This window comes from Camelus dromedarius, chromosome 17 (genome assembly GCF_036321535.1).
Source record: "Camelus dromedarius isolate mCamDro1 chromosome 17, mCamDro1.pat, whole genome shotgun sequence".
Lineage (NCBI taxonomy): Eukaryota > Metazoa > Chordata > Mammalia > Artiodactyla > Camelidae > Camelus > Camelus dromedarius.
In genome coordinates this window covers 35,814,981-35,836,974 of record NC_087452.1, presented here as the reverse complement: position 1 = coordinate 35,836,974, position 21,994 = coordinate 35,814,981, and the positions used below count along the sequence as shown (strand labels likewise).

Here is a 21,994-nt window from a genome sequence, read left to right as displayed (position 1 = left end):
GGTCATAGTTTCTCCCTGGACATTTGCAACAGCCTGCTGACTCCTTTCCCTGCACCCACTCTCACCTCCAGCCTCAGCTTTTGACCTGTCTGCTGGACCCACTGAGGTCTGGGAGTTGGGCAGGGGTTTCTTCATGTAAAAAGAGTGAGCATTGAGTGTCTGATGTGAATAACTCCATACACAAGCGTGCACACACACACACATGCACACACACATCTCAAACCTCACACACCTCATTTTCTGTGACAAACCCCTTTAGCAAAAGGCTTGAAAACATCCAGAAGTACACAGCCTGCCTTCTGCCAGCTATACCTGTGGGGCCACGAGCAAGTTCCATCACTCCTCAAATGTCTCACCTAGAAAATGAGGGAGGAAATGACAACTCACGGGGACGTGGTGGTAACTAAAGGGACCGACAGCCTAAAATGCCTGGCACACGCTACCTGCTGATAAATAGCTGAGAAGCGCTCTTCTGTGAAGAGGAAGGAAGGACAGAGGTATCTGCCAGGTGCCTGTGACATGCTAAGCTCCAGTGGGGAACTTCTGCATTCACATCCCTGTATCCTGTCAACAAACCATTGTATCCCCCTCATGAGGTTCTGTGCCTGGCTGGGGTTGCCCTCAGATAAATGGCAGGGTCTGGATCCAAACAGTCTGTACCTTCCAGAGTCCGAAGGACCGTGTTCTATGGGGGTTCGGCTGATATTTTCTTTTTCAGGGGATGAACAATCAGTACGTGCGCCGGGAGGTCTTCTGCCGGAACACCTGTCACGAGCTCAAACGCTTCTGGGAAAGGGAAATCGGCAAACAGACTCACTACCGAGAATCAGAGGAGTATCGCCTGGGAAGAAGTGCACTGAGAAAGTATGTGGCTTGTTTGTGTATTCTTTGGTGAATTAACTTTTTAAAAAATGGACTAATTTTTAGAGCAGTTTTACGTTCACAGCAAAACTGAGCAGAAAGTAGAGAGTTTTCATATCACTTTGCCACGCACAGCCTCCCCCACCAGCAACGTGCCCCACAGGAGCATACATGTGTTACAGTCTGTGAACCTACATGGACACGTCATAATCACCCTTGCTTGTCTGTTTTTTAAAGGCAAAATAGATTTCCCTAGAAGAATGCCAGGTGGGCATCCTAGAGGATGTAATTATTTTAATTTTCCATACACGCGGTCCTGCCACCATATGGTTATGGGCAGTAATTTAGAAAATTCTCCTAAGTTAACAAATGTACACTCTAATTTCTATCTTTATAAACAGAAAAACCTCTCCTCTCCCTCATCATTTCTAGCACATGAGGGTTACCCTAAATTTGGGGAGCAGGTCAGCAGACATGTCTGTGAAGAGCAATCAAGCAAAGGAGACGGTGACCAGTTCTCCGTGCTCACCTGGGTAAAGTCCCAGGCTGCCTGCGTGGATCTGGGTGGCGGGGAGGGAGACTGGTGTGCATCCCTGCTCTCGCCAAGGGAGTCGAGTGGCCAGCAGACCAGGCTTGCTGTCTCTGTGGAAACAGCAGCATCTCACCACCCTCACAGATACTGCCTCCCAGCGGCAGCAGGGAGCCACCCACAGGCCACAGGGAGGGACCGGTCCAGTTCTCTGTTCCCTCCTAGGGAACAGCTCCACCACTGACTGTTCACTAAGACCACAGCTAGTGTGTGACCCGGGAGTGACGGGGCAGGTGTGTGCTGGCCTGACGGCAGGGCCCGTGACTCCATCCTGTCAGCCCATGGCTGCTGGGCTGAGAATATGGATAACTCACAAGAGTTAAACTCACGGTTTTCCTTCCAAAACCCCATCCTCAGCCCTAGAGGGGAACCCAGCCTCTCAGCCACATTCCTGGTCAGAGGCAAGAAAAGGCAGTCTGTCCTACCTGCTGAGGTGTTGTGTTAGGGTGTCTTGTCCAGGGATTCTCGGAGAAGATGAGTTGGGCAGCCAGTCATTTCTGCAGTCCCTGCCGTCTTCCTCCCCCAGGCCAGGCCACTCAGAATGCTGCACACCAGAGGCCACGTTGAGTCCTATGTCCCTTGTGTCCCCCAGGGAGTACACAGAAGGCCTCAGGTGGAGGGAAACTGGACTGAGAAAGATGCAAAAGCCTTGCCTCCAAGAAGGGAGCAAGCCAAGAGGTGAACAAAATAGAGTCTGACATAGAAAACAAACTTACGGTTACTGAAGTGGGGAGGGGGCCAGGGAGGGATAAATTAAGAGTTTGGGAATAACAGATACAGACTACTATATATAAAATAGACAAACAACAAGAACCTCCTGTATAGCACAGGGAACTATATTCAGTATCCTATAATAACCTATAATGGAAAAGAATCTGAAAAAGAATATATCTATATCTATCTATATGTATGTATGTATAAATGAACCACTTTGCTGTACATCTGAAACTAATACAACATTGTAAAGCAACTACATTTCAATTAAGATAAATGAAGTCATATAAACACAGAAACAAAAAGCAAAATAGGCTCTGAAAACAAACTGTGTGGTTTGTTAAAACATTAAAATATATATGTGCAGTATCTGTCTGTGCACGTAACAGAAGACTGCAGGGAAGAAGCTTTCTGGCTGGTGGGAGAGCAAACCTGTAACTTATTTATCCTTCTCCTGCCTCTTCTGATTTGAACCTGGATAGTCTGGCTCCAGAGGGTCTCTGCTGTTAACCATTCCTCCATGTTGACCCTTCACAAATTGGAAAAGACAGTCCTGGTTCATTAGGTTGTTTAAGAAAATGTGCCTACAGCATCCAGCATGGTGCAGGGCTGAAGGTCAGGGCTCTCGAATGTCAGTTCCCCTCCCTCTCCCACGCTCCCACTTAATCCAGGATTGAATAGAGCAACAGCGAGATGCCAAAGGAAGAGCCCTCTGGATGAGTCAGCAAGTCTTCCTGTGCCTCAGTTTCCTCCTTGTTGTTTGCATCATAGAGAAACAGACACAAAGAGAATGTAAGAGGGATGGTGGGGAGTCACTGTCTTTAATTAGTGGGGGGGAGTTAGTTGACAGTGTTGTTCAACTATATCCTTATTGACTTCTTGTCCACTTGTTTCACTGATGGTTGAAATATGGGTATTGAGGTCTTCAACTACAGTTGTGGATTTGTCTGTTTCTCCTGACAGTCCTGTCACATTTTGTTTTGTGTATTTTGAAGCTCTGTTATTAGGTACATAAGTATTTAGGATTTTAATATCCTTTTGATGAATTAACCCCTTTATTATGTTAAAACAACCCTTTTTCTCTTGAGTAATATTCTTTGCTATGACTCTGCCTTGTCTGATGTTAGTATAACCACTCCAGCTTTCATTGATTAGGGTTAAGATGGGACATTTTTCCATTTTTTTACTTGTAACCTACTCGTGTCTTCATATTTAAAGTGAGTTTCTTGTAGGCCACATATATTTGAATATTGTCAATCTGTCAACCTTTGCATTTCAATTAGATTACTGACGTCATTAACATTAATTGGTAAGATTGGGTTTAAACCTAGCATTTTGTTATTTGTCTCCTGTTATTCTCATCTGTTCTTTATTTCCTTTCTTTTTCTGCTTTCTTTTGGATTAAATATTTTTTACGGTTCCATTTTATCTCCTCTGTTTTCTTTTTAACTAAATCTGTGTTATTTTAGTGGTTGTTTTAGGACTTATATATACATTTTTAACTTATCACAGTCTACCTTCAAGTGATTCATCATTTCCTGTAGAGGGTGAGAAGCTTACTATCGAACAGTCCCACGGTTCCCCTCCTGGCTTTTGTGCTATTGTGCAAAGTACAATTTGACTTCCATATGTGTTATAAACCCCAGATTACATCATGAACAGGTTTACTTTGAACTACTGACTAAAGAAAAAAAAGCATTACTGTGCACACGCGCATTTGCCTCTCTTGGTGCTCTTTGTTCCACTGTGCGGATTTCCACGAGGTGTCATTTTTCCACCTGCTCCAAGGACTTCTTTTAACATGTCAAGTAGTGGCAGTCTGCTGGTGATGAACTCTTCCAGTTTCTGCATATCTGAAGACAACTTTATTTCACCCCTGTTCTTGAAAGGTTCTCAACTGACAGGTTTTTTTCTTTTCTCCTGTACTTTAAAGGTACTGCACGTTCAAAAGGAAGTTCAGAGATTAAGACTAGAATACCACTTGAATAGAAGTGAGACTTCATATATGTATATATTTAAATTTGCAAGTCCCCTGCATACCTTTTAAAACCTGAACGCCCACACATAACACTCGCATGTACACACATGCATACACAGGCACCTTCAGAGTAAAAAGGAAGGAAGCTTCCGTGAACCAAAAGCCATGGAGATGAATGCTCCATTTGTGTGTGTTCTGTTTCTATTTTCAGGCTCAGAGAAGAATGGAAGCAGAAACTGGAAACAAAGCTGAGACTACGGAACAATCCAGATGAGACAGAAAAGCGGGCAAGCGTTGGCCAAGAGCTTCATTGACACAAGAGGATACAAACCACTGAAGTCACTCTGCCAGGAGAAGCCAGTGCAAACCCCTGAGTCCTTTTTCTACACCAAACAGATCCCATACTATTGTTTCCCCGACCTGTGAGGGGATTTACCTGTGACTCCTTCCCCAGTGCTAAGTGGGAATTATTAGCCAAGTCAGTCCTCTCTGCATGGCGGCCAGAATATGATCCCCAATTCTCTAAAGATGTCTTTTAACATCAAAGCTCCATGCAGCATACTTTATTTCCATATAATTATCTTCTGATTTTGAAATCCCAGTATTTAAAATTCTAAGCACATCAGGAGAGATGATCTTCATGGTCATCCATTAAATATTGCATAGTAGTTGTGCTCCACATTTCTCGTAGGAAACAGCATCATGTAATCCTTTCTCCTGTTTTCTTTTTATGAGAAGAAAAATGCATCTCTTCACAGAAATAGAAATAGTGTAAACAGTCATTAAAATAAGGCTTGCAGATTAATTGGTCTAATATTTTTCTTCACATGGATTTCATCAGCTTCTTCAAAAACCACTTAATAAGATCAAGATAATTTTAATAAAACTTGGTTGCCATGCCTTCACTGGTATGTGTGCTCATTTTATTGCTTTATTTTAAATCTCCACATGCTGGCTAAAGTATATCTGGCCACTCCAACAAAGCGACTGCCACATAGATCCTGGACTTTGAAATACCATTGTCACTGCCCAGCCATCTCTCAGGTCCTCATACAGGGTCGTTGCTTCTAAAAGTGCAAACCATAATTGGGCCTGGGGCAACAGTTTCCAACCAGAACAAGGGAGTATAAAGATGCATGTTGTAAAGTACTTGATAGTTGTAAGCAGCACCTGCAAAGCCTTATACATTCAGGGAGCAAGGTTACCAAACGTAAGGGCTAAAACTATAAAACTCTTAGAAGAAAACATAGGGGGAAAGCTTTATGACATTGGATTTGGCAATGTTTTCTCGGCTATGATAACAAAATCAAAAATAGATAAATTGGACTGCAGCAAAATTTAAAACTTCTGTACATCAAAGGACATGCTCAACAGAGTGAAAAGGCAACCTGTGGAATGGGAGAAATCATTTACAAAAATATATCTGATAAGAAATTTATCCAGAATTTATAAAGAACTCCTATAACTCAATGACAAAAATAAACAACCCAATTAAAAAATGGGTAATGGACTTGAGTAGCCATTTTCAAGTAGAAATTCAATAGAAATATCCAAAGAAGACATGCAAATAGCCAGCAAGCACATGAAAATATGCTCAACATCATGAGTCATTAGGGAAATGCAATCAAAATTACAATGATACGACCTCACGCCCATAAGATGGCTACTATCAAAAAAACAGAAAATAACAAGTGTTGGTGAGGATGTGGAGAAGTTGAAACCCTGTGCACTGTTAGTGGGAACGTAAAATGGTGCAATTGCTGTGGAAAACGGTGTATCAGTTCCTTAAAAAATTGAACATAGAATTATCATATGACCCAGTAATTCCACTTCTGCGTATATACCCCAAAGAATTGAAAGCAGGATCTTGAAGCAATGTCTGCACACTCATGTTCCTGGCAGTATTATTCACAGTAGCCAAAAAGTGGAAGCAACCCAAGTGTCCATCGAAAGATGAATGAATCAACAAACTGTGGTCTATATATACAATGGAACACTGTCCTTAAAAAGGAAGGGATGTCTGACATACGCTACATGAATAAACTTGGAGGACATTACATTAAGTGGAATAAGCCAGTCACAAAGGGACAAATACTGTATGACTCCCATCAGGACTACATGGAATGGGGAAGGAGCAGTTTCTTAGAAAATGGAAAGGGTACTGAGTAGAAAATCATTAGTCCCTACAGATCCAAGGGGACTATAACCAAATGGCAAAACTCACAGGTCCTCAACAGATCTCCTTGTTGGAGCCCAGTCACGCTCCCGCACTTAACTATTCCGAGCAGCGTCTGCCCAGAGCTAAACTCAGAGGAGAAGTTTCTTTTTGGCTATTTCTCTCCAAATCTGTGGCCCCCACCACAGCCACGTTTGTACCCACAAAGCCCTGTCCTGACTCGGGTTCATAAGAGAGCATGGTGGACCCAGCAGAGTTTGCCAGGGGTCAGGTGGAACCAAGAAAGAATCCATTCTCTTCTGAGCATCTGAACAAATACAGTGGAAATCTGAGAGTTCCAGGGGCCACCACCATGACTAGAAAACAGAGAAGCCTAACTGCTAGGAAATAAGAGGGAAGCAGACAGCTGGAGAAAAACACGGGGGTGGCAAGTGTGCCCTCCAGGGTTCTCGGCAGCCTTCCACTCCCAGTTCTGGTCCTTCCTGGGGTCTGGCTGCTGGCGTTGATTTCTCTTACTCATAAAAAAGTCACAAATAATATAGATGAAAAGGGGATTTCAGGGTCTGGATCTGGGAGTGGGGCTGTTCTTTAGAGACAGGGCCTCCCACGTCACATGTGAAGTCTGCTGGGACCAGAGGCTGCAGATGTGGGCAATGCTCTAGAGTGCCAAGCTACACCTCTAGGGGAAAGCGGCAGTCTGAGAAGTGTGGTTATGGGTTACTTACTGGGAGGAGAGCGCCCAGAGTCCACTCATCTCAGGACCAAATTCTGCAAATGAACCACTCACAGTTCATCTCAAGGGCAGCCTAATAACCTGGGTTCTCCAGAGCAGTCCCAATTTCAAATGTGCTGCCAATATCTGATCCTGTGTGAAGAAATGTGGTCATCATAAATATACTCCAAAAATTTTTCAAAGACATCTCTCTCAGATGCACTTTTTTCAGCAAGTAAGTACTGTGCACTGCCGGAGAAAGGACCTAGTGACCAGGAGAAGCTACTGGACAGGGACACTGCTTCACAGGGACCAGGGAGCTGGTGCTGTTTGTTTTGAAGTCACAGAACAGCAGGGGAGGAAATAGCTCACTGGTAGAGTGCATGCTTAGCACTACCTGGGTTCAATCTCCAGTACCTCCAATAAAAAAAAAAGAAAAAAGAACAGAAGTGATGAAGTCACAAAACACCTACAGTGTTGGGCTAACTTTCCATATAACACAAATATAAGAGAAGGAATTCTACCCTGCATAATTGTAGTTAGGGGCCCTTAGTCAAGTTATTTTAAGACCTGAGCTTCAGCTTCCTCATCTTTATAATACAGTTAATAATAGTACCTTCCTTATAAGTAAAGTACAGTGCCTGACACATAGTCACAGGAGGCAAACAGATGGTGTAAAACAACTGAAGAGGTAGCTAAGCTTCTATGAATGATAATTTCTTAGTTACAAATGGGCTTCAAAGGCGTGCACTTAAAGGCTGTTCCTGCACTTAGACTTTCAAGATCAAGCATTCTTTCTTCTAAGATGTTTCCCAAAGGCTTTTCCATACCCACCCCCAACTTCCACCACCCCTCAAGCTCATTATCGCCATGAATGGTGCCCCATTTGCTCATGACTCAGACCCAAATCTAGTCACCCCGACTTCTCACTTTCTCTTAAACCTTCCTTCTAAGCCACTCACAGATCCTGCCAGCTCTACCCTCAAAATATCTGTTCTACCTTCTAAAGTATACAGGGTTTACACTCAGACCACTACACCCTAGTTCCAGGGTGACAGCAATTTTAACACAATTAAAATTGACCACCTTTAGACTGCCTAATTTATAAGAGAAGGTCAGTGTTTCCCATCCTTTCCAAGGTTACCTCCACTGGGCGGCTGCGACGGCTCACTCAGGGTAGGTGCAAGGGAGCGTGGGTTGTAGGTCACTCAGGAAGCTGGCTGCAAGCAGTACTTTTAAGTGGAGTGTCAAATGGAGACAGAATTCTATTCCCAGGTCACTGCTCAGTTGTTGACGGTAAGTGGTAAGATATCCATTTTTAGAGTATCTGAAAATTACCCTGAGGAGGTGGTGATTTGAGATCCCACTTCCATGGGGAAACGGTTTATGGGTGTGCTGGCCCGTGAAACAGTCTGTGAATGTCTCGTCTCTGAGTATTAAAAAGGGATGCCTATCTTTTGAAATACCCAAGTGTTGCTCTTGGGGCTCTATCCTATTTCCAGGCTGAATCTGTACTGAAGAGGTTTTTATTGATCGGTATGTTTTGGTTACAAATGTTTTAGTTTAGTGTTTTTGTAAAGAGCAAGCAAAATGAAATTCTTCTCTTAGGATTGATCATAGAGTGAGCTTTTCATGCCCACCTGTATGGATGTAATTCATCATTTTAAAGCTCTAGAGGAATTCTCTTCTAGGAAAAACATGTATTTGCAGAAAGTTGTTTATTCCTGGAAAATAAGAGATGTACAGATGCAATGTAGGGTTCGTTTGGTCAAGGCCAAAAGAGCCTTAGAGGATAAATCAGGCCCTTGAAGCTCAGCTCTCAGTCCAGTCTGCCCCACTGGCTCAGTGTCCTCTCAGAGAGCCAAATCGTCCTGGTTGTGCTCCTTGGAAATGAGCAGAGACTGCTTCCTTTTCTCTAATCTATGGAAGGGTCACCAGGATAACGCATCCACTGGGTTGGAGGCCAGCTTTGGGAGAACATGAGAAATGCAATGGGAGAAGATGGTGAAAGGAAGGTTCCAGCTACATGGTCTGGCTGTGGGGAAAGGAAAGCTAGGGTAAGTTAGGGCCAGGGAGCCCGAGATCCCCTCAGCGGGCTCAGAGGCTGAATGTGAAGGCAGAAACCTTGGCCCCCTCGGCATCCCGTACAGCCCTAGGGTCTGGAACAACACTCATAATACATTGTAAGTCACAAAACTTATCTGTTGGATGAATGAATGGAGGGCTCGCATAAGGACACTGCTCTATGAGAAACTCCTCAACAACACCGCATTCACAGCAGGGCTGAGGAGACTGAATAGTTGTCACCCCAGGCTTATTTCCTCCCCGTTTTAGCAGAGAGCTAGCTCAGCTTGTCTGAATTAGCCACACAAAAGAGGTTAATGTCAGTGGCTAAGCTTCAGAGGCTTCTCCCTTTCACAAGGGCACTTCCTGACCAGGAAGATTTCAGCATCTCATAGCTGTCCAAGCGTTTCCATTCAGCCTATAAAATGAAAGGCACTACAGGGCTGAGGTGCTTCTGTGACCTTCCCACACATGCCCAGTCCCGCTGGGCCAGGCCTGAGCCCACCTCCGGGTGTGATCTGTGGCTTCTCAGCTGGTAGTTTCTCCTTGATAAACAAAATTGTACATTTATGCCCAGATAGGATGGAGACAGGTGTCTGCATCCAACAGAACCATGGAAGATTAGGTCCTATCCTTCTCTGAGTTTCCCCAGAAATGCCTCATGGAGAAAGGCAGACCTCTGCCCCACCCCTAAGAATCTTTCTCCTTAAAGGAGCGGGGGTGGGGGGTGAGGACAGGGGAGGCTGGAGGGATCAATGCCTTGTCTCACTGATTTACTCCTGGTCTGCGGGTTTCCTGTGGTGGCAATCTTGGTGGTTTATTGACATTATTTTCACAGATTCTTAAATTCTATACTGTGTTTTCTGATGGATTCTTGAGTGAAAGGCTGAAGTAACCATACATTGATTGTCAAGGGCATAAATTATAAGCAGAATTTTAGGTGTGTAATGTGCAAAAGACATAAAAGACGGGAAGCAGTGTAGGTAGACAGACATGAAATAAGTTAATAAAGTAAGCCTGCCTTATTATGTCAGTTTATGACAGGCAACTTTAATAACTACAAAACATTGATTACGGAAATTAAAGATGACTTAAAGAAATGGACAGATATCCCATGCTCTTGGATTGGAAGAATCAACATCGTTAAAATGATCATGCTGTCCAAAGCAATCTGCAGATTTAATGTAACCCCTATCAAATTACCCAGGACAGTTCTCACAGAACTAGAAAAAATAATCCTAAAATTTACATAGAATCACAAAAGACCTAGACTTGCCAAAGCAATACTGAAGAAAAAGAATGAATCTGGAGGGATAACCCTCCCAGAGTTCAGACGATACTACAGAGCTACAGTAATCAAAACAGCATGGTAATGGCACAAAAACAGACATATGGATCAATGGAACATAACGGAGAGCCCAGAAATAAACCCACAGATCTACAGTCAATTAATCTTTAACAAAGGAAGCAAGAATATACAATGGAGAAAAGACAGTCTCTTCAGCAAGTGGTGTTGGGAAAACTGGACAGCTGCATATAAATCAATGAAGTTAGAACGCTTCCCTCACACCGTACACAAAAATAAACTTAAAATGGCTTGAAGACTTAAACATAAGACAAGATACTATAAACCTTCTAGAAGAAAACATAGGCAAAACATTCTCTGACATAAATCTTAGCAATGTTCTCCTAGGGCAGTCTACCCAGGCAATAGAAATAAAAGCAAAAATTAACAAATGGGACCTACTTAAACTTATCAGCTTTTGCACAGTAAAGAAACCTAAGCAAAACAGAAAGACAACCTACAGAATGGGAGAAAATACTTCCAAATGATACAACTGACAAAGGCTTAATTTCCAGAATGTATAAACACCTTATACAACTTAATAACAACAACAACAAAAAAAAACAAACAACCCAATCCAAACATGGACAGAAGACCTAAACAAGCAATTCTTCAATGAAGACATACAAATGGCCAATAGGCACATGAAAAAAATGCTCATTATCGCCAATTATCAGAGACATGCAAATCAAAACTACAAGGAGGTATCACTTCACACTGGTCAGAATGGCCATCATTCAAAAGTCCACAAATGATAAATGCTGGAGAGGGTGTGGGAAAAGGGAACCCTCTTACACTGTTGGTGGGGATGTAGTTTGGTGCAGCCACTATGGAGAACAGTATGGAGATTCCTCAAAAAGCAAAACAGACTTACCATATGATCCAGCAACCCCACTGGGCATATATCTGGAATGAACTCTAATTTGAAAAGATACATGCACCCCAATATTCATAGCAGCACTATATGCAATAGCCAAGACATGGAAGCAAGCTAAATGTCCATCAACAGATGACTGGATAAAGAAGCTGTGGTACATTTATACAATGGAATACTACTCAGCCATGAAAAGGAATAAAATAATGCCATTTGCAGCAACATGGGTGGACCTAAAGATTGTCATTCCAAGTGAAGTAAGTCAGAAAGAGAAAGAATAATACCATGTGGCATCAGTCACATGTGAAACCTAAAAAAAGAAAAGAGAGGACACTAATGAACTCATCTGCAAAACAGAAACAGACTCGCAGACATAGTAAACAATCTAATGGTTACCGGGGAAGGGGGGTGGGAAGGGATAAATTTGGGAGTTTGAGAGTTGGAAGTGTTAACCACTGTATATAAAAATAAATAAAAAACAAATTTCTACTATATAGCACAGGGAACTATATTCAATATCTTGTAATAACCTTTAATGAAAAAGAACATGAAACGAATATATGACTGGAATATTATGCTATACACCAGAAACTGATACATCGTTAACTGACTACAATTTTTTTAAATGGTCATTTTTAACCAAATTTGAGGACTTATTCTTCTGTCTCTTCTTCTAAAAATATTTAGAGTTTTATGTTTACCTTTTAAGTATTCAATTTATCTGGTATTCATTTTTGTGAAGGTTTGTGGAGGAAGCCACAGCATCCCTTTTTGAGAGAACTGTAAGGCGTATGGTTTACCTGCCCTGAGTGAGCTGGGTCCACATGACCAGAAGGACCTAACATGTAAGACTGAAGATGGTTTGGGGCTAAAAGTCCCAGCTTTGGAGAGGCTCTCCGTGATGACAGGGGAATCTATGAGCTTAAGATCTCCCAGCAAGGAGGAAACAGAATTTTGGCTTCCCAGGAGCCTGGAAATCTGCTGGGATCTGTGCCATGCAGGGACCAGTTACAGGTTATACAAGATCAGAGACACACAGAGGCTGTGTTGAAGACTTTCCTGCGAGTCAGAGCCAGTCAACGTGAGAGATAAAGGTGGGTGAGGTGGGGCCCGCCTTGAGCTCACACTGCTCACCATGTGGAGTGACGGGAGCACGCAGGACGTGAGGGTGTCTCTGCATTAGCCAGAGATGGGGAGGATGAAACTTCCCCAGCTACATTAACAAAGACAATTTAATATAAAAGCATTTACCAGTGTATGTGTTCTCTATTGCTGCTATAGCAAATTATCACAAATTAGGTGGCTTAAAACACCACAGATGCCTTATCTTTCAGTTCTGTGGGTTAGAACTCTGACACGGCTCTCACTGGGCTGTGTTCCTTTGTGGAAACTCAAGGAAAGAATCCATTTCTTTGCCTTTTCCAGCTTCTTAGAGGCTCTCACCTTCCTGTGCTCACACCTCCATCTCTCAGCCCTTCCTCTGTGGTCACATCTCACTCTGATTCTCTTCCACTTTTAAGGACCCTTGTGATTAGATTGGGCCCACCCAGATAATTTAGGATTAGCTCCCTAAACCACACCTACAAAGTCCCTTTTGCCATATAAGGTGACATATTCATAGGTCCCAGGGATTAGGTCTCAGATATCTTTAGAGGACAATTATTCTGTCTACCACACCCAGCAACTGAAGAACTGAAAAGTCGAATAAGGAATGCTCAGTTACAGAAAGCAGCTTCCTCCTGCCCTGTGCTTCTGTTCCCTTGGCTGATTTGATCCTGTATCCTTCCCCTTTAATAAACTGTAACTGTGGGTACAACAGAAAAAGAAAAAAGAAAGAAAAGAGGAAAGAAAGAGAGAAAAAAGAAAGAAAGAGAGAAGAAAGAGAGAAGGAAGAGAGAAAGAAAGAAAGAAAGAAAGAAAGAAAGAAAGAAAGAAAGAAAGAAAGAAAGAAAGAAAGAAAGAAAGAAAGAAAGAAAGAAAGGAAGAAAGGAAGAAAGAAAGAAAAGAAAGAAGGAAGGAAGGAAGGAAGGAAGGAAGGAAGGAAGGAAGGAAGGAAGGAAGGAAGGAAGGAAGGAAGGAAGGAAGGAAGAAAGAAAGAAAGAAAGAAAGGAAGGAAGAAGAAGAAAGAAAGAAAGAAAGAAAGAAAGAAAGAAAGAAAGAAAGAAAGAAAGAAAGAAAGAAAGAAAGAAAGAAAGAAAAGAGGAAGGAAGGAAGGAAGGAAGGAAGGAAGCAGCTTCCTCGCCGTAGAGCTGGACGAAGACATGGAAGAGGCTAAAAATAAGAAAACATAGAAACCCATGGAAGATGGGCCCCATGAGGCAGGAACCCAGAACTCTGAGAAAGGGGTGCATCCCTCCGGCAGTCAAGGAAAGAATCCTAAATGTGCTGCTACATATCTGAACTCCTTGAACACAGTCCATCAGACAATGACGCAGCCCTCACGGTCTCTGGCAGCAAGCAGCAGCAAGCAGCTCTCTGGCATTCATGGGACATTTCATGCCCAGTATCACCCACAGACAACAGGTACCACTGAAAGATGAAGTGGACTCTTCAGAAATAAAAGCTGGGAAGAATAAGTAGACTGTAATTGTGGCAGTTCCCCAGAAAAGTACTACCGTTTAAATACAATATTTAATTATGAAGTGGGGAGGGGGGGATAAGAAAAGTCCCACACAGGCTACAAGAGATCCCAGCCACATAACGCGCCTCCTCCTGCTTCCCCTTTTTCCCTCCCATGCCTACCTTCAGGAAGCAGGTGATGGGGCCTGTGGCTGGCAGAGTAGAGCTGGGGATGGGAGATGCTAGCCTGGGGCTTCTCTCACCTCCTGCCTGCGCTCGCTGGATCGGGCAGTTACAGATATTGCTGATACCGAGCATGAGGACATGGTGACAACTGCTAGTGGACCCCCGGGCATGGCCACCACATTCTGACGTGCCGGAGGTGCAGGGCTGCCTGCAGAAGCCCCTTCCAAGCCCAGAGCCCAAGCTGCACTTCTTCCTGCTCTCCCCAGAAGGCATTCCGGGTCTCCTCCTCCTTCTAGGACGGCAGAACAACAGAGCCTGAGCTGCAACCTTCCTCGCACACAGCACACAGGACCCAGTTAGGGGAAGGGCTTGGCCAAGGTCATTGATGAATTCACCGAGGCCTTGGCAGCCTGGCTCCACCCCTGGTTCTTGTTCACGACAAGAGTAAAAGCCAGAGCTCAACGCCTGACCAAGCCAACCAGGAAAGCCCCGACCGCACTTGGACCTGAGCTGACCCAAACCTGACCTCGACCCTCACTCTAACCTACCTCATCCTAAACTCTCACCCTCACTTCAGTCCTAACTCCTAACCCTAACCTGACACTGATCTTGACTCTGATCTTAACCCTAATCCCTAACATTGATCTTGACCCTAACCCTGAACTTATCCCTTCCCCAGTGCCCACGGGAGGGCAGTCCCCACCATTTGCTGACCCCACAGTGGGCAGCCATCCATCTGGGAGCGCCGACAGCTGAGGCCAGGTGGCCTTCACTCAGGTTCCTGCTCAGGGAGCATTTGCTTCATATACACAGCATAGCCCCTTCTCTGGGGCTGCGGGGGGCAAGGGGCTGCCCGGGCTACCCTGGCTCCCAGCACCCTCAAGGGTGGTCTGAATAAACAGCCTTTGGTCAGAGCTCTAGCTGTTCACCAGCCCCCACTTTGGATTAGCCATGGACTCAATTTCTTCAGCTCCCCCTCCTCTCTGCCCAGCAAGCACAGGCAGTCTGCTGGTGCCTTTCTGGCAGAGAAGAGCCAGCCCTTTTCACCTGAAGAGGGCTGGGATCTCATTTGATGTGTTCCAGACCATACCCCATGCAGGGAACAGGGCTGGCATCCAGGAGGCTCCTGGCAAGGCTCACTGACTGAAGGAGGGAGGCAGGACTCTCTGGCCCCTGTCCCCTTCAGGAGGATACCAGCTCCATCAACCACAACTGGGTTAACAGCTGAAGCCTGGCTACCACATCCTGCAGTGGGAGCTCAATGACCAGCAGCAGATCATTGCATGGAGACGCCTGCCAGACCAGCAACATCGCTGCCAGGTGTGGAAGGGGCCCTGGGCCAGGAGGACCAGGCCTGAGCCCCTGGTGCCCTGGAGAGGTCCACCCGAGCCTCAGAGACAGAGAGGACATCTGTCTTTTCTTCCCTTTCTCCTGAGGCTTTGGCAACAACTTCCCGTCTGTTCCTGGCTCAAGTTTGACCGGGCCTCCATTTCCCTGTGGATCCCTGCCTGTCCTGGTCATGCCTGAGGGGCTTCTGTTTGCACAGATGCTACAGGCGCTGCCAGCCTTAAATGCAGACCTGCCCTGGGGACCAAGGACCTTCACAGTCTGGCCTCTCCTGAGTCAAGCTGTTTCCATTCTTGGCTCCCACTGCTATTGACGCCAGCCCAGGGAGAGGTGGTGAGCAGTGTGCCTGCAGAACAGGGGGAAGCGGGCACCCCTCTGTCACACACCAATAAGGTGATGGGGCTGGGGAAGGGGCTCTGGGGAAGAGCTGGGGAGTGAGGACGCTCCTGCCTTGGGACACAGGGCTTCACAGGAGCTGGGAATGTGAGGACAGAGCAGCCTGGGACCCAGTGGGACTGGAGGGGGACATTTCTGGGGACAGAACATCGAGGGGCAGGAGCTGGAGAGCAGGGGGTGGCAGCAGATAAGTTTGACTGTTGAGGGGGAGCAGCAGGCAGGGGAAGCCGAGGTTGAGAAGTTGCCTGAGCCTGCACACAGGGCCAGGGCTGCAGCTGGGGGCGGGGTTGGGTCACCAAGGCAAAAGTGGGTCTCCAGGGCCAGGGCTGTGAGACTCGGACACGTCTGCTCACTGAGAGGTCGTTTAATAACTCTCGGTGTCTCTGTCTTTCTCAGCCCCAAGTCCTGGCCCTCGAGGGCAGGGCAGGAGTGGTCCTTCATAGCCTGTCAGAACGCCACCTGTGGGCTGCCAACGAGCAGCGTCACCCTTGGCCTCTCTCCTCTCTGGCCCTGGTGATCCTCAAGTCCTGACTGAGGTCTACTATGAAGAATTTTACCTCTTCCTCACGATCACTGCTGAAAGCCGAGTCCTCACTCTGGAGAAGAGACAGGGACCAGAAAGATGGAGGGCAGAGGGGGCCTGAACTGGGCCCCTCCAGGCTGCTTCTGATGCCAGCCAGCTCACGGAGGTGCTGGAGTCCCTGGTTACCAACCTGACTTGCAGAGCGGACACCAGTGCTCTCACTGTGGCCGAAGGGGCTCCTGCAGCAACCGGAAGAGATCATCACTGGGGTGTGGACTCGCCTGCCTGTGGGTAGTTATTTCCATCAGCCTCCCAGAGGCACCCACACGGCAGGTGGTGACCTGGCTCCAGGTGTCTCTTCGGTAAAGAAGCACTGCCCGCAGCTGTCAGTTTGCTCACTCACTAATGGCTAATGCGAAGGTTCCTGCCAGCCCTATTGTTTTGTTGAAAGGGTTTGACCCAGCAGCCTGAGCTGCCCTGGAAATCTCCTGAGGGCCTGTCCAGAGGCCCCAGTTCAGTAGGTGCAGGAGATGCCCAGAGAGAGGGTGGGTGGAAGGGTCCTGGTCAATCTGAACTGCAGTGAGCTTCTGCTGATCCTGACGGAGGCCCAGTAGCATGTGGGGTTCTCTGGAGTGAGGCTGCAGCATCGCACCAACTCAGGGCTGCCTTCAGGCACGGCTGTTGTCACTTGTCAAGGGACAGGAACTAGCTGATAACCATTGGAGAGGGCTAACATGCTGGTGAGCTGCCCATGGGATTCTGGATATCCTCACTCTTCATTAGTTCGACTCCCTTCCAGGGACTTCCATGGGACCACCACAGGGGTCTCTGACAAAACCAGAGCCCAAGACCTTTCTGCATTCAAGCTGCCATATTTGGAGGAACCAGCCAGAGAAAGCTCTCCCCCACCCCTTCCCCTGGGGGTGGAAGCGCAGCGGGGCAGCTGAGTCTCTCAGCCCACTGCCCCACATTGTCTCTGAGGGTCTTTCGGACACTGTCCCCATCAGGCTCCTGGAGGGGATTCAGCCTTGGGCTCAGGAGGGCTGGGCTTTCTCAGAGGCCCCCACAGCCCTCCCCTCACAGGCCGAGGTTGGGGCTTCATTTATGGAAGGCACACCTAGAGCCAAGACAGGTGACCCAACGTGCTTACAGTCCAGGATGGGCCTGTCAACTGGGCCCAGCTTGTCCTCCAGAGCTACGGCCCTGCATAAATCCACCCTCTCCCCATGCTGTGCCCCTGGACCACCTCAGAACAGTCACCCTGCCAGAACACTCACATCTCCCGTTAGGGCAGGGGGAGTCCCTGCAGGTCACCAGGCCTATCAGGAGGAGAAACTGAGGCCCGGCAGGGATGAAGCCCTCCCCCCCTCCCCCGACAAGACCCAGCTCTTTTGGTCCCACACTAGACCCACTAATTAAATAAAGTCCTCCCTGCCCCAAGGCACCTGAACCCCCATTGCCTCCCTCCCCAACTCCTGGCAGGTCCTAAACCAGAGGCGCTTGACAGTCAGAGCACAGGCCAGCCTTGTGCCCCTGCTGTCCCTCCTGCACAGAGGCCCACAGAGGTCACAGGTGTGTAATTCCCATGGCACCTGCTGGGGTGAGGCAGTTAAGGTGCGTCTCCTCCCCCCACCTCCTCAGCTTTCTCCAGCACCGCCATGATATGTGGAGCACAGGTCAGAGACCTCCAAGCCCACCCCCTCAACCGCATACCCGACGAGGGGCAGGGCTTGCCAGAGGCCACCCAGTAGGTCGGGTGGAGCTGGAGCTGTTCCTGCTTTGCAGCCCTGAGAGGCCAGATGGCCTTGGGGCAGAGTCGGGAAGGAAGAAGGTCCACAGGAGATGACTCGTGGGAAGAAGGCTCGATAAACAGAGTGGTCACTAGCAGCTTGGAGCCTCTGACCAGGAATGGAAAAACGGAATGACATGGACTGTGACATGAGAACTTCAGTTACAGCCCAACAGACCAAAGGCAGTCTTCCAGAAGGATGCTAGAATTCAGCAACATGGATGAGAGGTCCTTTACAGACCATCTAGTCCACCATTTTACAGATGGCAACACTGAGGCCCAGAGAGGCTCAGTAACTTGGAGGCAAGGGTCAGGCAGAGGGTGGGAGGAGGGGAAACCACCAGTTCTGGGGCCACGCCCGTCACCCCCCACCCCTCATCCCAGTCAGGACAGCAGCAGCATTTCCTGAGAGAAACCTCATCTCCTCCAAGAGACACCCCCAGGACCCACCCGGCCCTCTGCCCCCTGGGCCACAGGGGCCACGCTGGGCTGCGCTTGCTCCACGAGAATTCTACGGCGGCCCCTCTCAGTTCTGCAGTTTGTCCAGAAGTCAGGCTACCAGGGCTCCTTGGAGTTCCAGCAGCCATATAAGCGGTGCAGCTTCATGTCCTTCTGGATGTGCTCGTAACAGGACTGGCGGGAGAGAGGCAAGGCTGAGGCCAGCTGGCCCCCCTGCTCCCAGCCACGGGCACAGGCCTGATACTGGGTTGCTTCCAGTTGGGCTCAGGAGTGTAGGGCCTGGACTACTATGTCTCCAACTCAGGCCTCAGCCACAGTCTGCAAGGAAATGGGGTCTTCCCTCTCCTATGGTGCTCGGGGATGCAGCCTGGAACACCCTCAGCCCCAGCGAGCTGAGAGCCGGGATGCACTGTGCCCACATCCCCACACCCAGCCCCTTTTAACAAGGGCAGGAGCAGGGGCTCTGTGAGGACCCTTCCCATGGAGACACACATGAGCTGTGAATTTGAGCTTATCCCACGACGGTGTCTGGGGCCGGAAAGGGGTCTGCCCCCGCGGCCAGGGCTTTTCTGCCTGGGCCCACCTCCTCTGCCCCTCACCTCCAGGGCCGTGAGCAGGAAGTCATACAGGCCTCCTGTGTGCATGGGGTCCATCATATCACGGATCAGGTGGATCTCAGCTCCTAGGTGCTGGATTCTGGAGGACAACCGACCCACAGTGAGAGGGAGAAGGGGACCTCTCAGGGACAGGCACCCAGCAGCTGGGAAGGAGCCCTGGTCTGGGAGGCTGGACACCTGGGATGTGGTCTCTGCTCTGCATCTGGCACCCATGGGACTCTGGGTGGGCCACTCTGGGCCTCAGCTTCCTCAACTGTACCAAGTAAGGCTCTGTCCATAAACCCTGACGTTCAAAGACTTCAGAGTGGGCCTTGGTTGAGGGTGGACAGGATGGGAAGGGAAACTCCTGCAGCCCACCCCCAGCTCCCAGCCTGGCTGGGACTCACCGGGCACGTGACACCACATAGATGAGCAGCGGCAGCAGGTCATCCATGGGCAGCTTGTGCTCCTGGCCCAGCACCCGCGACACGGTGGCCTCTATTTCCCCGTACGTCCTTTCCAGCACCTCCAGCTTCTCCCGGGGGTCCACGGTGGTGCTGCAGCAAGGTAGCTGGCTCCAGATCAAGGCCCTCAGGTTCAATCCCAACCAGGGGCCTCAACACTCCTGCCTCCCACCCCACCCTCCCCAGGGTGTAGACTCACATCATCTTCTGCAGACACTCCGTGGCTGACAAGAAGCACTTGTCCCTGACCAGGGAGTATCTCTGTGGTGGGGAAGCAGGTTAGATGAGGTCCCAGTCCCCCAGCTCTGTCACCTCCTCCCTCCCAGGGTCAAGGCTGGCCCTGAGCCCCTCGTCACCCACCCCTTCCCCATCACTGGTTTCAGCATAGCTCTGCCCCAAGGGTTGAGTGACCCAGGGTAAGTCACAGCTCCACTGTAAGCCTCAGTTTACTCAACTGTAAGGTGGGGTAAATGGTCTCCAGGAAGCTGAGCGAATCAAAATGGATAAACATTCTGGTAACATGGATAAACAAAATGGTAACAGCCAATGGTCACTGGGTGCCACCCAGTTCTAAGTGCCAATGTCAATGGCTCTTGAACCCCAGTGCTTGTTGAAACACAGATTCCAAGTTCATTACCTGAGTTTCTGACTCAGTAGGTCTGGTCTGCGTTTCTAACAAGATCTAGGCTGATGCTGCTGGCCTGGCGAGCACACTTTGAGAACCACTGGCCCTTGTGTTCTGGCCTACTTCCCCCCATGATAATTACATGAGTATTGCAACAGGGAGTACTACCACAGATGGGGAAACTGAGGCATGGAGATCGAGTATCTTGCCCGTGGTCGTACAGCCAGTAAAAGGGGTGAAGCCCACATGTAAGCCTGGTCACAGTGGCTGAGCGCTCACCCACATGGGGGTCAGATGGCACAGAAAGCCCGCCATCTCCTCCATCACTCACCTCTGCCCTGCCCCAGCTCCTCTGCAGCCTCTGACCAGTGACCATGAGGCAGGGAGCTGCTTGGAAGCCCGGGCGAACCTGGGGGCCTCGCTCAGGCTCAGACCTCCCTCTCCCGGGCAGGTGATGGGCTCACTCTCTCACCTGATTGGTCGTCAGTGTGAGGTCCTTGAGGGGCCACAGATGCCTGAAATTTAAGAAGCAAGATGAGAGGTTTTACCAGGATCAGGGGGCAGGGTCTAAGGTCAGAGGGCAAATTTCCTGTGTCCCCATGTCCCCCTGCAGGGCTGAGCACAGGGAAGGGGCAGGGGATACACAATGACATCCCAGAGAGCTTGTGTGGAGCCCAGGAAAGGGGAGGCCAGGAGGTGCTCCTTGAGAGGGCCTCCCTCCATGTGGCCCCAAAACACAAGCAGGACTTGGACACAGTGGAAGATGAAGGCTGTAGGCCAGGGGGCCCTCAAGGACAAAGTCCCGGGGGTCGGGCCAGACAGCAAGGTAGACCAGAGATAGGCCAACAGAGAAAGAGAGAAGTTGCTTCCCTTTATCATGCAGTTGAGCACTTAGATCCAGCCACACCTGAATCTAGTCACACCCAATACACTCTAGAACTTCTTGGGTACATAAGCTAATTAACCTCCCCCCCCTTTTTTTGCTGAAAACAATTTGAGTTGAGTTTGTATCCTCTGCTACACAAGAACTCTGGCAAACGTGGTGTTTGATGGGTGGGAGGGGTGAAGCTTACTTCTGCACGTCCAGGAACTCAAGTAGCTTGGTGTCGGGGAAAAGGCTCAGGTTGGCGATGCCCTGGCTGTAGAGACTATCCTCCCTCTCATGAAGAAGTAGGTAGAGAGTGAAGAGCTCTGAGTAGAAGCTGGGCAGCACAAGGGGCAGCACCAATCCATGCACCTGCAGGTCCCTGAGTGAGAGCCATCAGGACAGGTCGGGGTCAGCAGGGTGATGGTGAGGAATCTACTTGGGTTGCCTTTCAAAGAGCCCACAGAGCTCCTCGTCCACCACAAACAGTGTCCCTCCTCCACTCCTGAGAAGATCCTTTCCAGCCTGTTCTTAGTCACATCACAGTCAATTGATATCCAAGACCACTTCATTCTCTCATTTAATTTTGAGAACCAATATGGCAGGTGGGGCAGGATTTTGATCCCCATCTGATTGAATGCAAAACCAGGGCCCTAATGGACATGTGACTTGTGGCAAAGCTCTCAGCAGCCATTCCAGGCGAGTTCGGTTCTGCCTCCTAGTTTTCTGTGATTCCTAGGACTTCGGGGCAAGTGCTCCCTAATGTCTAACCCCATTTCCCATGCCTCCTGCAATGCAATGACAGAAGGGCCTCTCCGATCAGGATCTCCAGGCCTGGAATCTGAAGGCAAATTTTAAGGTTTGGTCTGGGG

General features: G+C 48.3%; 2 protein-coding genes across 8 annotated transcripts in view; one reads left to right on the top strand and one right to left on the bottom strand.

The window, feature by feature from the left end:
* Positions 1-715: 715 nt before the first annotated feature.
* FAM240A (family with sequence similarity 240 member A) lies at positions 716-16,332 on the top strand (the record flags this gene model as incomplete). The annotated part of the gene is made up of 4 exons (XM_010997150.2): positions 716-864; positions 4,354-4,435; positions 15,283-15,378; positions 16,198-16,332. Coding segments are annotated over 4 exons (462 nt in total), but the record flags the coding sequence as incomplete, so codon positions are not given.
* ALS2CL (ALS2 C-terminal like) overlaps positions 13,926-21,994 on the bottom strand; it is a 25,673-nt gene continuing 17,604 nt past the window's right edge. For 6 of the 7 annotated variants that reach the window (XM_031470167.2, XM_031470165.2, XM_031470166.2 and 3 more), the window contains 6 exons: positions 21,331-21,504; positions 20,730-20,772; positions 19,832-19,893; positions 19,576-19,725; positions 19,172-19,268; positions 13,926-18,746 (listed from right to left, as the gene is read on the bottom strand). In XM_031470167.2, the coding sequence (XP_031326027.1) occupies positions 18,669-18,746; positions 19,172-19,268; positions 19,576-19,725; positions 19,832-19,893; positions 20,730-20,772; positions 21,331-21,504 (604 nt within the window). In that variant the 3' untranslated portion in view covers positions 13,926-18,668. The remainder of the gene's footprint in view (positions 18,747-19,171; positions 19,269-19,575; positions 19,726-19,831; positions 19,894-20,729; positions 20,773-21,330; positions 21,505-21,994) is intronic. The other variant, XR_010384868.1, reaches the window with a different exon arrangement.